Below are 15,586 nucleotides of genomic sequence, written 5' to 3' on the forward strand. Positions count from 1 at the left end.
TAGAATGGCGGAGTAGGTGTGTGTGTACGTATGTGTGTGTGTGAGTGTGAGTGTGTGTGTGTGTGTGTGTGTGTGTGTGTGTGTGTGTGTGTGTGTGTGTGTGTGTGTGTGTGCGTGTGCGTGTGAGTGTGTGTGTGTGCGTGTGCGTGCGTGTGCGTGTGCGTGTGCGTGCGTGTGCGTGTGCGTGTGTGTGCGTGCGCGTGCGCGCGCGTGTGTGTATGTGCGTGTGCGTGTGTGTGTGCGTGTGTGTGTGTGTGGGTGCGTGTACAGTATATGTGTGTATGTGTATATATACATACTGAAATTTTTTCTCTCGCACACAGTGTCATAGACTATACAATGTGGAAACAGGCACTTCGTCCCAACTCGCCCACACCGGCCAACAATGTCCCAGCTACCCTATTCCCACTGACCTGCGCTTGGTCCATATTTCTCCAAACCTGTCCTATCCATGTACCTGTCTAACTGTTTCTTAAATGATGGGATAGTCCCAGCCTCAACTACCTCCTCTGGCAGCTTGTTCCATACACCCACCACCCTTTGTGTGAAAAGGTTACCCCTCGGATTCCTATTAGACAATTGACAAAGACAATAGGCAATAGGTGCAGGAATAGGCCATTTGGCCCTTCCAGCCAGCACCACCTTTCAATGGGATCATGGCTGATCATCCCGAATCAATACCCCGTTCCTGCCTTCTCCCCATATTGCCTGACTCCGCTATCTTTAAGAGCCCTATCTAGCTCTCTCTTGAAAGCATCCAGAGAACCTGCCTCCACCGCCCTCTGTGGCAGAGAATTCCACAGACTCACAACTCTCTGTGAGAAAAAGTGTTTCCTCGTCTCTGTTCTAAATAGCTTACCCCTTATTCTTAAACTGTGACCCATGGTTCTGGACTCCCCCAATTACTCCCCCTATTAAATATTTTCCCCTTCACCTTGAACCTTTGTCCTCTGGTCCTAGATTCCCCTACTCTGGGCAATAGATTCTGTGCATCTACCTGATTTATTCCTCTCATGATTTTGTATACCTCTATAAGATCTCCCCTCATCCTCCTGCACTCCATGGAATAGAGACCCAGCCTACTCAACCTCTCCCTATAGCTCACACTAGACTATTATCGTTTATTATGTTGTTTACAGTGTACTATGTTTACATATTCTGTTGTGCTGCAGCAAGTAAGAATTTCATTGTTCTATCTGGGATACATGACAATAAAACACTCTTGCCTACAGAGGAATTGAGTATACGAGCAAAGAGGTCCTCCTGCAGTTGTACAGGGCCCTAGTGAGACCACACCTGGAATAAGGGGAAAAATGGAGGAGGACTGACTGAACTTTGTGCCTTCAACCACAGTGATGAATGCTGTGGTGGATGTTTTTGTGTTAAATTTTTATTGTGTATTGTGTGTTCTTTTTTATTGTACCGCTGCTGGCAAGTTCATTTCACTGCACTTTATTGTGTATGTGAGTAATAAATCTGACTATTGACTATTGACTATTGTGTGCAGTTTGGTCTCCAAACTTGAGGACGGACATTCTTGCTATTGAGGGAGTGCAGCGTAGGTTCACAAGGTTAATTCCCGGGATGGCGGGACTGTCATATGTTGACAGATTGGAGCGGCTGGGCTTGTTTACTCTGGAATTTAGAAGGATGAGAGGTATTCCTATTGAAACATATAAGATTATTAACGGTTTGGACATGTTCCTGATGTTGGGGGAGTCCAGAACCAGGGGCCATAGTTTAAGAATAAATGGTAAGCCATTTAGAACGGAGATGAGGAAAAACGTTTTCACACAGAGAGTGGTGAGTGTGTGGAATTCTCTGCCTCGGAGGGCGGTGGAGGCTGGTTCTCGGGATGCTTTCAAGAGAGAGTTAGATAGAGCTATTAGGGACAGCAGAGTTAAGGGATATGGGAGAAGGCAGGAATGGGGTACTGATTGTGGATGATCAGCCATGATCACATTGAATGGTGGTGCTGGCTCGAAGGGCCGAATGGCTTACTCCTGTACCTATTGTGTATTGTCTATTGACTATTGACTATCGACTATTGTCTATTGTCTATTGACTATTGACAGGGGTTGGACAGGCTAGATGCAGGAAGATTTTTCCCTATGTTGGGGAAGTCCCGAACAAGGGGTCACAGTATAAGGATAAGGGGGATGTCTTTTAGGACCGAGATGAGAAAAAAAATGTTCACACAGAGAGTGGTGAATCTCTGAAATTCTCTGCCACAGAAGGTAGTTGAGGCCAGTTCATTGGCTATATTTAAGAGGGAGTTAGATGTGGCCCTTGTGGCTAAAGGGATCAGGGGGTATGGAGAGAAGGCAGGCTCGAAGGGCCGAATGGCCTACTCCTGCATTATTGTCTAGTGTCTAGTGTCTAATGTCTATTGTCTAGTGTCTATTGTCTAGTGTCTATTGACTATTGTCTAGTGTCTATTGTCTATTGTCTAGTGTCTAGTGTCTATTGTCTAGTGTCTAGTGTCTAGTGTCTATTGACTATTGTCTAGTGTCTAGTGTCTATTGTCTATTGTCTATTGTCTAGTGTCTATTGACTATTGTCTAGTGTCTATTGTCTATTGTCTAGTGTCTAGTGTCTATTGTCTAGTGTCTATTGTCTAGTGTCTATTGACTATTGTCTAGTGTCTAGTGTCTATTGTCTATTGTCTAGTGTCTAGTGTCTAGTGTCTAGTGTCTATTGTCTAGTGTCTATTGACTATTGTCTAGTGTCTATTGTCTATTGTCTAGTGTCTAGTGTCTATTGTCTATTGTCTAGTGTCTAGTGTCTATTGTCTAGTGTCTAGTGTCTAGTGTCTAGTGTCTATTGTCTATTGTCTAGTGTCTATTGACTCTTGTCTATTGTCTATTGACTCTTGTCTAGTGTCTAGTGTCTATTGTCTATTGACTCTTGTCTAGTGTCTAGTGTCTAGTGTCTAGTGTCTAGTGTCTAGTGTCTAGTGTCTAGTGTCTAGTGTCTAGTGTCCAGTGTCCAGTGTCCAGTGTCCAGTGTCCAGTGTCTAGTGTCTAGTATCCAGTGTCTAGTGTCCAGTGTCTAGTGTCTAGTGTCTATTGTCTATTGTCTATTGACTCTTGTCTAGTGTCTAGTGTCTAGTGTCTATTGTCTATTGTCTATTGACTCTTGTCTAGTGTCTAGTGTCTAGTGTCCATTGACTCTTGTCTAGTGTCCAGTGTCCAGTGTCCAGTGTCCAGTGTCCAGTGTCCAGTGTCCAGTGTCCAGTGTCCAGTGTCTAGTGTCTATTGCCTAGTGTCTATTGACTCTTGTCTAGTGTCTAGTGTCTAGTGTCTAGTGACACTTGTCTATATTCTCTCCTCTCTCCAGTGGGACCAGTGGGAGGAGCCACAATTCCAGGCCCCGCCCCCAGCGCCGTGATGGACAGCCCGGCAGCGCGCATGCTCAGTGGGGTGTGTGGTGAAGCGATGGCGTTGCGAGCGACGGAGGAGTGGGTGAAGCGGCGGCTGTCGCTGGAGGAGGAGCGGCTGGGTAAGGCCTGGGGCCTGGGCCCAGTGTGGGTGGGTGTGGGCGGGCTCTCGGGCCGGGGTACACGACAGAGGGGCCTTGGTGTCTGTCCCTGTATTGTTGCAGCGTGGATGAATGAATGAAAGAATGAATAAACCACACTAGTTGACACAGGCAGGGACACATGATGCTGGATGGAGTAACTCGGGGTCAGGCAGCAGCATCATCCATTCCCTGGGTGAAGCTTTATGTCGACACCCTGCTCCAGACACATCACTGACATGAATCAGTGCGGACAATACTGTTCCTGCATAAAACAACAATCTCATTGCATCTTGCAAACAACTGGGAATGGTTGAGTTACCTGCCCTGTTTTAACTTTAGTTGGCCCATGTTTTTAATTAAACATGTACCTTCTCATTTGCAACTTGTGTACTCTGGAGCTGTGCTTTTGTGGTGCTGCAAGTGCACTGTTGGGTGCACTGTTACTGCTGTTAGGTTTGGACTGAGATAGTGAACGGTGCAACCATAACAGTGAGGGGGAACTCCAAGTCAAGTTTATTCGTCACATACACATACGAGATGTGCAGTAAAATGAAAAGTGGCAATGCTCGCGGACTTTGTGCAAACAAACATAGAAACATAGAAAATAGGTGCAGTAGTAGGCCATTCGGCCATTCGAGCCTGCACCGCCATTCAATATAATCATGGCTGATCATCCAACTCAGTATCCTGTACCTGCCTTCTCTCCATACCCCCTGATCCCTTTAATAATAATAATGGATGGGATTTATATAGCGCTTTTCTAATACTCAAGGCGCTTTACATCGCATTATTCATTCACTCCTCAGTCGCACTCGGTGGTGGTAAGCTACTTCTGTAGCCACAGCTGCCCTGGGTCAGACTGACGGAAGCGTGGCTGCCAATCTGCGCCTACGGCCCCTCCGACCCCTCCGACCACCACCAATCACTCACACACATTCACACACAGGCAAAGGTGGGTGAAGTGTCTTGCCCAAGGACACAACGACAGTATGCACTCCAAGCGGGATTCGAACCGGCTACCTTCCGGTTGCCAGCCGAACACTTAGCCCATTGTGCCATCTATCGTCCCTCAAAAGCCACAAGGGCCACATCTAACTCCCTCTTAAATATAGCCAATTTACTGGCCTCAACTACCTTCTGTGGCAGAGGATTCCACAGATTCACCAATCTCTGTGTGAAAAATGTTTTCCTCATCTCGGTCCTAAAAGAATTCCCCCTTATCCTTAAACTGTGACCCCTTGTTCTGGAGGGTGCACTGTTGGGTGCACTGTTACTGTTGTTAAGTTTGGACTGAGATAGTGAACGGTGCAACCATAACAGTGAGGGGGAACTCAAGTCAAGTTTATTCGTCACATACACATACGAGATGTGCAGTGAAATGAGAAGTGGCAATGCTCGCGGACTTTGTGCAAAAAAACAAACAAACTACAAACAGAATGGAACAGAATCGCATATTCTTTTACATATTAAATATTGTGGGAGGAAGGAAAAAGGAAAACAAAAACTTGACTTGACTTGACTTGGTGCTCTGCCCGCAAGTGACAACATGACATACAGTGACAGTTAGGAATGACACATAAAACATTAAATAATAATAATAAAACATTATTAATTAAACATATGAATTAAATAAAATACCAGAGCAAAAGGAAGCTACAGATTTTGGTTATGAAGTAGAGCTACTACTCGTGGGGGGAAAAAGATGTTTTTATGTCTGGCTGTGACAGCTTTGACAGTCCGGAGTCACCTTCCAGAGGGAAATGATTCAAAGAGTTTGTGGTCAGGGTGAGGTGGGGGGTCAGAGATGATCTTACCCGCTCGCTTCTTGGCCCTTGCAGTGTACAGTTTGTCAATGGAGGGAAGGTTGCAGCCAATAACCTTCTCAGCTGATCGGAAGAATCGCTGCAGCCTCCGGATGTCGTGCTTGGTGGCTGAGCCAAACCAAGCACGACATGATGGAGAAGGCTAGGACAGACTCTACGATGACCATATAGAATTGGACCATCTTTGCCTGTGGCAGATTGTGCTTCCTCAGCTGCTGCAGGAAGGACATCCTCTGTTGTGCCTTTTTGTTCTGCCAAACAAACCCTCTTGACACATATAGTAAGTAAGTAAGTAGTAAGTAATTTTTATTTATATAGCACTTTTAAATCAAATCACGTTGAAGCCAAAGTGCTTTACATAGAAGAAATTAGATTTCCATACATCCATATAAAATAAAAAATAAAAAAGACACAGTACACTATAGGATTCACTGTAACAGTGAGGGGGAACTCAAGTCAAGTTTATTCGTCACATACACATACGAGATGTGCAGTGAAATGAGAAGTGGCAATGCTCGCGGACTTTGTGCAAAAAAACAAACAAACTACAAACAGAATGGAACAGAATCGCATATTCTTTTACATATTAAATATTGTGGGAGGAAGGAAAAAGGAAAAAAAAACTTGGACTTTGTGCAAAAAAGAAACAAACAAACAAACTGCAAACAGAATGGAACAGTATCGCATATTCTTTTACATATTACATATTGTGGGAGGAAGGAAAAAGGAAAAAAAAAACTTGATGGAAGTATATCATATTATGAGAGGCATAGATAGGGTAGGTAGTCAGAATCTTTTTCTGACTTTCTATAAGATATCTAACCAATGTTTTTGTCTTCAGTTTTACTATCTTCGCTGATGTGGTATAGTGTTTGATATTTTTTGAAAACATTTGAGATATTTCATTCCATTAAAAGCTCCGTATTAATGCATGCTACCATATTTATACCATGACAATTATTCAGTGTCAAATTTTGGAGAAACATTGAAAAACGCAAGAATGTGTAGATCTTTGAAATCTGAAATAAAAATAGAACGTGGGAAATACTCAGTGTCAAGCAACACAGTGTGAAGAGTTAACGTTTCAGGTTGATGACCTTTGCAGCATTAGCAAGAAGTGAAAAGCTGTAGATGTTGGAAGTCAGAAATAAAAGTAGAAAATGTAGGATTTAGTTTTGGTCTTTCAGGTATGTTATCTTGTTCCATACAGGTTACCTGGTGAGATCAAATTATGAAATGCTTTCTTCATTCGGAGTGATTTATTTTTAGACCAACCCTCTTTCAGAATCTTGCACCTTATGTTTACTGCATTTTTGAACTTATTTCCTTGTGACGTAGAAGGAAGAAATTTCAATCCCTTTGTGTCTACCGTGGCTTTCAGAGCCATCCCATTCTTCTGGTAACTTTCCTTGTAACCTATTCTCCCCCCCAATCCCATCAAGTTCCCTCAGATTCTACCATTGACTTGCACAATGGTAGAAATTTACAATGACCATTTAATCTAACAACCTGCATACTCCTACATCTAGCTTCACATTTCACTCCTCCTTATCTGACACCCTGTTGTCCCTTCTTCAACCTTAGCCCTTGTCACTTACTCCATCCATGAATGATGAATGAATGAATAAGTTTATTGGACAAGTATTCACATTCAAGGAATTTGCCTATCTCACCAGGGACTAACTCTACTGAACGTTTTTCCTTCCATTATTTATTATGTAAAGGTATATGTGTGTTATGGTTGTGTTTATAGTTTGTTTGGTTGTTTGTCTTTTTGCACAAAAGTCCGCGAGCATTGCCACTTTCATTTCACTGCACATCTCGTATGTGTACGTGACAAATAAACTTGACTTGACTTGGTGCTCTGCCCGCAAGTGACAACATGACATACAGTGACAGTTAGGAATGACACATAAAACATTAAATAATAATAATAAAACATTATTAATTATTATTATTAAATGTGTATATGTGGGGGGCGGGGGGGGGAGGGGGAAACCGTTTAAAATCTCTTCCCTGTTCGGGAGACCCGACCTTTTCCCTGTCGGGTCTCCGTTGTCGTTGGGGCCTAGCACCGTGGAGCGGTCTCCAACCTGAACGACCCGGGGGCTCGGGAGACTGCGGAGCTGTGGACTACTCACCATCGTGGGGCTGGCCGGCCTCGGTGCGTGGAGAGCGGTGGTGACTCGCTGCTGCGACTCGACTCCTGGGGCTCGGAGGCTCCAGCAACGCAGCCGCAGGTCCGGTGGACTGAGACATCGGGAGCTCGCGGGTCCGGGGGGAGAGAGAGACCGCTTCCCGGAGCTCCCGCAACGCGACTTCTCCAGCCCGTGTCGCGGGGTTGGAACGACCCGGAGCGGGGTCATACATCGCCCGGCACGGCTTCATGGCCATGGGACATTCCAGCGCCCGCCGGGGGCTCCGACCTTGTACTTTCAGACCGGGAGCGGGGCCGTAAATCGCCCCGCGCGGCCTAAAATGGCTGTGGGACTTATCATCACCCGCCTGGGGCTTGGACATCGGGAGAGAAATTGAGAGCAGGGGAGAGAAAAGACTTTGCCTTCCATCACAGTGGGTTCACTGTGATGGATGTTTGTGTGAACTTAATTGTGTGTATGTCTGTAGGACATTGTTTTTGTTTGTATGGCCGTGGAAACAAAATTTCGTTTGAGTCTCACTGGGGCTCAAATGACAATAAATTTGTATTGTATTGTATTGTAAACATATGAATTAAATAAAATACCAGAGCAAAAGGAAGCTACAGATTTTGGTTATGAAGTAGAGCTACTTCTCGTGGTAGAAAAAATATGTTTTTATGTCTGGCTGTGACAGCTTTGACAGTCCGGAGTCACCTTCCAGAGGGAAATGATTCAAAGAGTTTGTGGTCAGGGTGAGGTGGGGGGTCAGAGATGATCTTACCCGCTCGCTTCTTGGCCCTTGCAGTGTACAGTTTGTCAATGGAGGGAAGGTTGCAGCCAATAACCTTCTCAGCTGATCGGAAGAATCGCTGCAGCCTCCGGATGTCGTGCTTGGTGGCTGAGCCAAACCAAGCACGACATGATGGAGAAGGCTAGGACAGACTCTACGATGACCATATAGAATTGGACCATCTTTGCCTGTGGCAGATTGTGCTTCCTCAGCTGCTGCAGGAAGTACATCCTCTTTTGTGCCTTTTTGTTCTGCCAAACAAACCCTCTTGACACATATAGTAAGTAAGTAAGTAGTAAGTAATTTTTATTTATATAGCACTTTTAAATCAAATCACGTTGAAGCCAAAATGCTTTACATAGAAGAAATTAGATTTCTATACATTCATATAAAATAAAAAATAAAAAAGACACAGTACACTATAGGATTCACTGTAACAATGAGGGGGAACTCAAGTCAAGTTTATTCGTCACATACACATACGAGATGTGCAGTGAAATGAGAAGTGGCAATGCTCGCGGACTTTGTGCAAAAAAACAAACAAACTACAAACAGAATGGAACAGAATCGCATATTCTTTTACATATTAAATATTGTGGGAGGAAGGAAAAAGGAAAAAAAAAACTTGGACTTTGTGCAAAAAAGAAAGAAACAAACAAACTGCAAACAGAATGGAACCGTATCGCATATTCTTTTACATATTACATATTGTGGGAGGAAGGAAAAAGGAAAAAAAAAACTTGATGGAAGTATGTCATATTATGAGAGGCATAGATAGGGTAGGTAGTCAGAATCTTTTTCTGACTTTCTATAAGATATCTAACCAATGTTTTTGTCTTCAGTTTTACTATCTTCGCTGATGTGGTATAGTGTTTGATATTTTTTGAAAACATTTGAGATATTTCATTCCATTAAAAGCACCGTATTAATGCATGCTACCATATTTATACCATGACAATTATTCAGTGTCAAATTTTGGAGAAACATTGAAAAACGCAAGAATGTGTAGATCTTTGAAATCTGAAATAAAAATAGAACGTGGGAAATACTCAGTAAGTCAAGCAACACAGTGTGAAGAGTTAACGTTTCAGGTTGATGACCTTTGCAGCATTAGCAAGAAGTGAAAAGCTGTAGATGTTGGAAGTCAGAAATAAAAGTAGAAAATGTAGGATTTAGTTTTGGTCTTTCAGGTATGTTATCTTGTTCCATACAGGTTACCTGGTGAGATCAAATTATGAAATGCTTTCTTCATTCGGAGTGATTTATTTTTAGACCAACCCTCTTTCAGAATCTTGCACCTTAAGTTTACTGCATTTTTGAACTTATTTCCTTGTGACGTAGAAGGAAGAAATTTCAATCCCTTTGTGTCTACCGTGGCTTTCAGAGCCATCCCATTCTTCTGGTAACTTTCCTTGTAACCTATTCTCCCCCCCAATCCTATCAAGTTCCCTCAGATTCTACCATTGACTTGCACAATGGTAGAAATTTACAATGGCCATTTAATCTAACAACCTGCATACTCCTACATCTAGCTTCACATTTCACTCCTCCTTATCTGACACCCTGTTGTCCCTTCTTCAACCTTAGCCCTTGTCACTTACTCCATCCATGAATGATGAATAAGTTTATTGGACAAGTATTCACATTCAAGGAATTTGCCTATCTCACCAGGGACTAACTCTACTGAACGTTTTTCCTTCCATTATTTATTATGTAAAGGTATATGTGTGTTATGGTTGTGTTTATAGTTTGTTTGGTTGTTTGTCTTTTTGCACAAAAATCCGCGAGCATTGCCACTTTCATTTCACTGCACATCTCGTATGTGTACGTGACAAATAAACTTGACTTGACTTGGTGCTCTGCCCGCAAGTGACAACATGACATACAGTGACAGTTAGGAATGACACATAAAACATTAAATAATAATAATAAAACATTATTAATTAAACATATGAATTAAATAAAATACCAGAGCAAAAGGAAGCTACAGATTTTGGTTATGAAGTAGAGCTACTTCTCGTGGGGGGAAAAAGATGTTTTTATGTCTGGCTGTGACAGCTTTGACAGTCCGGAGTCACCTTCCAGAGGGAAATGATTCAAAGAGTTTGTGGTCAGGGTGAGGTGGGGGGTCAGAGATGATCTTACCCGCTCGCGTCTTGGCCCTTGCAGTGTACAGTTTGTCAATGGAGGGAAGGTTGCAGCCAATAACCTTCTCAGCTGATCGGAAGAATCGCTGCAGCCTCCGGATGTCGTGCTTGGTGGCTGAGCCAAACCAAGCACGACATGATGGAGAAGGCTAGGACAGACTCTACGATGACCATATAGAATTGGACCATCTTTGCCTGTGGCAGATTGTGCTTCCTCAGCTGCTGCAGGAAGTACATCCTCTGTTGTGCCTTTTTGTTCTGCCAAACAAACCCTCTTGACACATATAGTAAGTAAGTAAGTAGTAAGTAATTTTTATTTATATAGCACTTTTAAATCAAATCACGTTGAAGCCAAAGTGCTTTACTTAGAAGAAATTAGATTTCCATACATCCATATAAAATAAAAAATAAAAAAGACACAGTACACTATAGAATTCAACAAGAATCGTCCCCCCACAGCAGAATCCACTGTGAGGGAAGGCATCAAAAAGTGCAGTTCTCCTCCTCCTCATAGTCCACCCGAGGTCGGGGCCTATTTGTGGCCTCCGCAGCCAGTCCGATGTTTTCAGGCTCTCTTGCCGGGAAGCTGGAACTCCGGCGTCGGGTGAACACTCCTCAGCGGCTTGAAATGTCTGAAGCAGCAGCTCCCACCCCGGAGACTGCGACGCCCGTAGCCCGCATATCCACCTATTATGTTGTTCCCACCACCTCTTTACAAATTTTCTCCCTCTTCTCCTATCAATCTGAGAAGGGTCCCTACCTGAAATGTCGCTTGGCCATTTCTTCCCCAGTTGCTGCCTGACTCCCAGAGTTCCTCTAGCACTTTGTGTTTTGCTCAAGATTCTGCCATCTCAGCCTCTTGTTTCTCCAGTTTATCTTTGGTGCTGTCTTTGGCCCTCCAAATCTGGGTTTCCCCTCTCAGATTCCAGCTACAAGGTTTGAGTAGTGAAGTTGGGCTTATTCTCTTGGAGCAAAGATCTGAAAGAGGAGATTCAATGAAGATGCACAAAAATCAGAAAGAATTGATGTAAACAAGCTGTTACCATCAGAAGCAGGTCAATGGGACGTTATTTCAAGTTTTGTACAAAAGATACAAGGGAGCTGTAAGGATGGTAAGGAGCGCCCAGAAAAAAACCAGGACTCCAAAGAAAGGATGCACGCTTCATATAGACAGTACCATAGGTCAGGTTTGATCCCAAGTCACTGGAACAACTAATTGTTCCACAATATGCCATCCATCTGAATCTGGAGACCATCCTTCAAGACTTCACTGGAATTCCATCAAGACAGTGTTGGAATTTAAAAACCTTTACAGACTCTTTCCACCAACTTCGCAAGCATTTACTTTCCGATGCTGAAAGCTATTTAATAAAGAACATCCTTGTGTCTTTTGTTCCAAACTTTAAACTTTTGTTCCATTTATTTATTTGCAGTTGGTAATATTTTTTTTCTGTTTATTTTATGCTGTGAAATTTTATGCAACGTTATCGGAACTCCTCTTTAAAGTCTTTGCTCCAAGCAGAATAAACCCAGGTTTTCTACTTTAACCTTGCTACTGCAATTTCAGAAAGTTTGTCAAAAGCAGGATAGTAAATGTCATTGGGATAACATTTGACAGTGTAAATTGGCCAATGGAGGTCGGGATGGGGTGGAACCATACAGGCAGTCAGATTAGTTTACGATCATACATCCCAGGGCACAATGACATTCCTAGTTCCCATGAATAGACAATGAATACAATAAGAGCACAATAAATACAACAATTGCAGGAACGGTAGAATGATGCAAAGATTGTGGTGCAATCTGAAGTCGTAGAAAGAATCAACAGGGTTTACCTGTCATATATACCAAAAACAGAACAATGAAATTCTTTCGTGCAGTAGCTTAGCAGGCTTCTAAACACAATAAACATAGATAATATATAATGAATATAAATTCAATAAATTAATAACCCCAATACTATGGCAAAACAAACCCCCCAAATCCTTAATGCAACCAAATACAGTCCATAGTTTATAGCTGAGGATGGCATTGTGTGCTGTTCAACGGCCTGATGGTTGTTGGGAAGAAGCTATTCTTGAAGAGGTTAGTTACAGTTTTCAAACTCCTACACCGTCTTCCTGATAGTAGGAATGAAATGAGAGCTTGGCTAGGGAGGTGTGGGTCTTTGCTGGCTGCCTTGTTGAGGTAGCGTTTCCTATAAAACATAGAAACATAGAAAATAGGTGCAGGAGGAGGCCATTCGGCCCTTTGAGCCAGCACCGCCATTCATTGTGATCATGGCTGATTGTCCCCTATCAATAACCCGTGCCTGCCTTCTCCCCATATCCCTTGACTCCTCTAGCCCCTAGAGCTCCATCTAACTCTCTCCTAATAGATACCTTTTATTGGTGGGGAGGTTAGTACTAGGCAGTGTCCACCACTTTTTGTAATTTATTTCATTTCTGGGCATTTGTGTTCTTGAACCAGTGAAGCAACTGGTCAGAATGCTTTCCACAATATACCTGAAAAAGTTAATTAGAGTATTCACCAACATGTCAAATCTCCTCCGACTTCTGAGGAAGTGGAGGCATTGACGAGCTTTCTTTGTGATTGCATCTTCTGTGCTGAGCCCAGGACAGATCTTTAAAGCTACTTGAAGCTGTTGACTCTCTCCACCGCAAACCTGCTGATAGAGCGAATTCAAGAATCCTTGGCTTTCCTCTTCCATAGTCAACAATGGAGTCCTTGGTCTTGCTGACAGAGTGAGATTGCTGTGGCACCATTCATTCGGACTTTCAATCTCCCAAAACTGACTCATCATTCATTACTTGTTATATATCCAACAGTGATAATATTGTGAATGAATTTACAGATAGTGTTGGAACTGTGTCCGGCTACACAAATTATAGTGAAGAGCAGGGGACTGAGCGCAAAGCCCTGAGGTGCTCCTGTGCTGATGGTTATTGAGGAGAAAGTGATGTTGCTAATTCGTACTGATCATGGTCTGCTGCTGAGGAAGTTGAGGATCCAGTTGCAGAGGGACGAGCAGAGAATATAAAAGTCTATGACAAACAGCCTTGTGTATGGGTCGTTATTGTCCAGTTGTCCAGTGCAGAGTGGGTCCCAGCGAGATCCCACCCTCTGTTGACCTGTTGATAGGCAAATTGTAGTGGGTCCAGGTTCTTGTTGAGGTAGGAGTTGATATGCGCCATAACCAACCTGTCAAAGCATTTCATTATCATGGATGTTGATGCCACCATTCATTGAGGCATGTCACCTTCTTCTTCTTGGCTACCGATTATTATTGATGACCTTTTAAAGGGGGTGGGAACCAGACCTTTGTAAGGAGAGATTGAAGATGTCCACAAAAACTCCAGCCAGTTGTGGTTGATCTGCTGCCTGACAGCGTCGGAGGTCCGGTTTCGATCCTGACTTTGGCTGCTGTCTGTACCTACGTTCTCCCTGTGACCATGGGTGCTCCTGTTTCCTCCCACACTCCAGAGACGTGCAGGTGTGTAGGATAGTGCAAGTGTACGGGGATCGCTGGTCAGCGCGGACTCGGTGGGCCGAAGGGCCTGTTTTCGAGCTGCATCTCTAAGCTAAACTAAACTAAAAGTTGATCCACCTGCTTTTAAGAACACAGCCAGGTACACCATCAGGACCAGATGCTTTCTGAGGGTTCACCCACCTGAAGGATCTTTTGATGTTGTTCTCAGTGCCATCAAGAGCTACGGGGCCCAGAGAAAGTACATCAGCGTTCTCTATTTCAAATTGAGTGTGTAACTCAGTGAGCTCATCCTGGGGCGATTGCAAAGTGCCAGAATGGAATATAATGCAATAATCCAAATGAGGTAGATTGAAGAGTAAGAATATGTGGCAACACCGTCGGGAATGGGTTGGTTTGTCCGTCTGATAGTGGGGCGGGAGCAGTTGTTCATTCTGGACATCCGGGCTTTCAAGCTCCTGTATCTTTTCCCAGAAGGTCAAAGAGAGAAAAGAGAACGGCCAGCTGGCAGGCAATCTTGAGTATACTTCCACCAATTCCTGATGCAGGACACAGTCGGAAGTAAAATGTCTGTGGTGGACTAGGCAGAACTTGCCACTTGCTTCTAGTGCAGGAGGTCAAGTGCAGAAGTTTCCCCTTGCTTCCTTGGGTCAACACCCAAATCTTTTATCTTGTTGATGTTAATGGCTAGATTGTTCTGATACCAGGGCCCAATGTTCTCTATCCATTGTTTTTGTTGATGCGGCTGATTACAGTATTAGTGTCAGCAAACTTAAATAACTTGGCATTGTACTTGGCAATAAAGTCATGAGAAGAGCAAGGGACTGAGCACACGTCACGGTTGAGGATCAGGATGGAGGCAATGTTATCGTCAATTCTAACTGACTGAGGTCTGCTGATCTGGAAGTTCAGAAGCCAGTTGCAGGTAGAGACCCCCAAGACCAGGGTCCAGGCATTTAGAGATAAGCTTATTTGATATTATAGCGCTTTGGTCTGAACTGCAGTATGTATAACAAGTTCAAGTTCATTGCCATGTGTCCCTGATAGGACAATTAAATTCTTGCTTTGCTTCAGCACACAGAACATAGTAGGCATTGACTATGGGTCAACAAAACACATGAATAAATAAACTGATAAAGTGCAAATAACAAATAAACCGGTGCCCAAGAAGAGTAAGGTGACGTGCCTCAATGACTATCGACCAGTGGCACTAACGCCGGTGGTGATGAAGTGCTTTGAGAGGCTGATCATGGAGCAAATCAACTCCTACCTCGACAAAATCCTGGACCCATTGCAGTTCGCTTACCGCCACAACAGATCAACGGTGGATGCGATCTCGCTGGCCCTCCACTCCGCACTGGACCACTTGGACAACAAAAACTCATATGTCAGGCTGTTATTCATCGATTACAGCTCGGCATTCAACACAATCATCCCCTCCAAACTGGTTACCAAACTCGCAGAACTGGGTCTCTGCGCATCCCTCTGCAACTGGATCCTCGACTTCCTCATCCACAGACCACAGTCTGTTCGTATTGGTGGAAATGTGTCAGCCTCGATAACAATCAGCACGGGAGCACCTCAAGGCTGCGTGCTCAGCCTCCTGCTGTACTCACTCTATACCCATGACTGCGTAGCCAACCACAGTGCGAACTCCATCATCAAGTTCGCTGACGACA

The 15,586-nt window shown here is 43.7% G+C and overlaps 1 protein-coding gene across 5 annotated transcripts in view; it reads left to right on the top strand.

Annotated features, from left to right (window-relative positions):
* Positions 1 to 3,358: 3,358 nt before the first annotated feature.
* cep72 (centrosomal protein 72) overlaps positions 3,359 to 15,586 on the top strand; it is a 167,564-nt gene continuing 155,336 nt past the window's right edge. Inside the window, exon 1 of one of the 5 annotated variants that reach the window (XM_033016561.1) lies at positions 3,359 to 3,501. In XM_033016561.1, coding sequence (XP_032872452.1) covers positions 3,390 to 3,501 — 112 coding nt within the window. In that variant the 5' untranslated portion in view covers positions 3,359 to 3,389. The remainder of the gene's footprint in view (positions 3,502 to 15,586) is intronic. The other 4 variants (XM_033016542.1, XM_033016555.1, XM_033016548.1 and 1 more) reach the window with 4 other exon arrangements.

This window comes from Amblyraja radiata, chromosome 2 (genome assembly GCF_010909765.2).
Source record: "Amblyraja radiata isolate CabotCenter1 chromosome 2, sAmbRad1.1.pri, whole genome shotgun sequence".
Lineage (NCBI taxonomy): Eukaryota > Metazoa > Chordata > Chondrichthyes > Rajiformes > Rajidae > Amblyraja > Amblyraja radiata.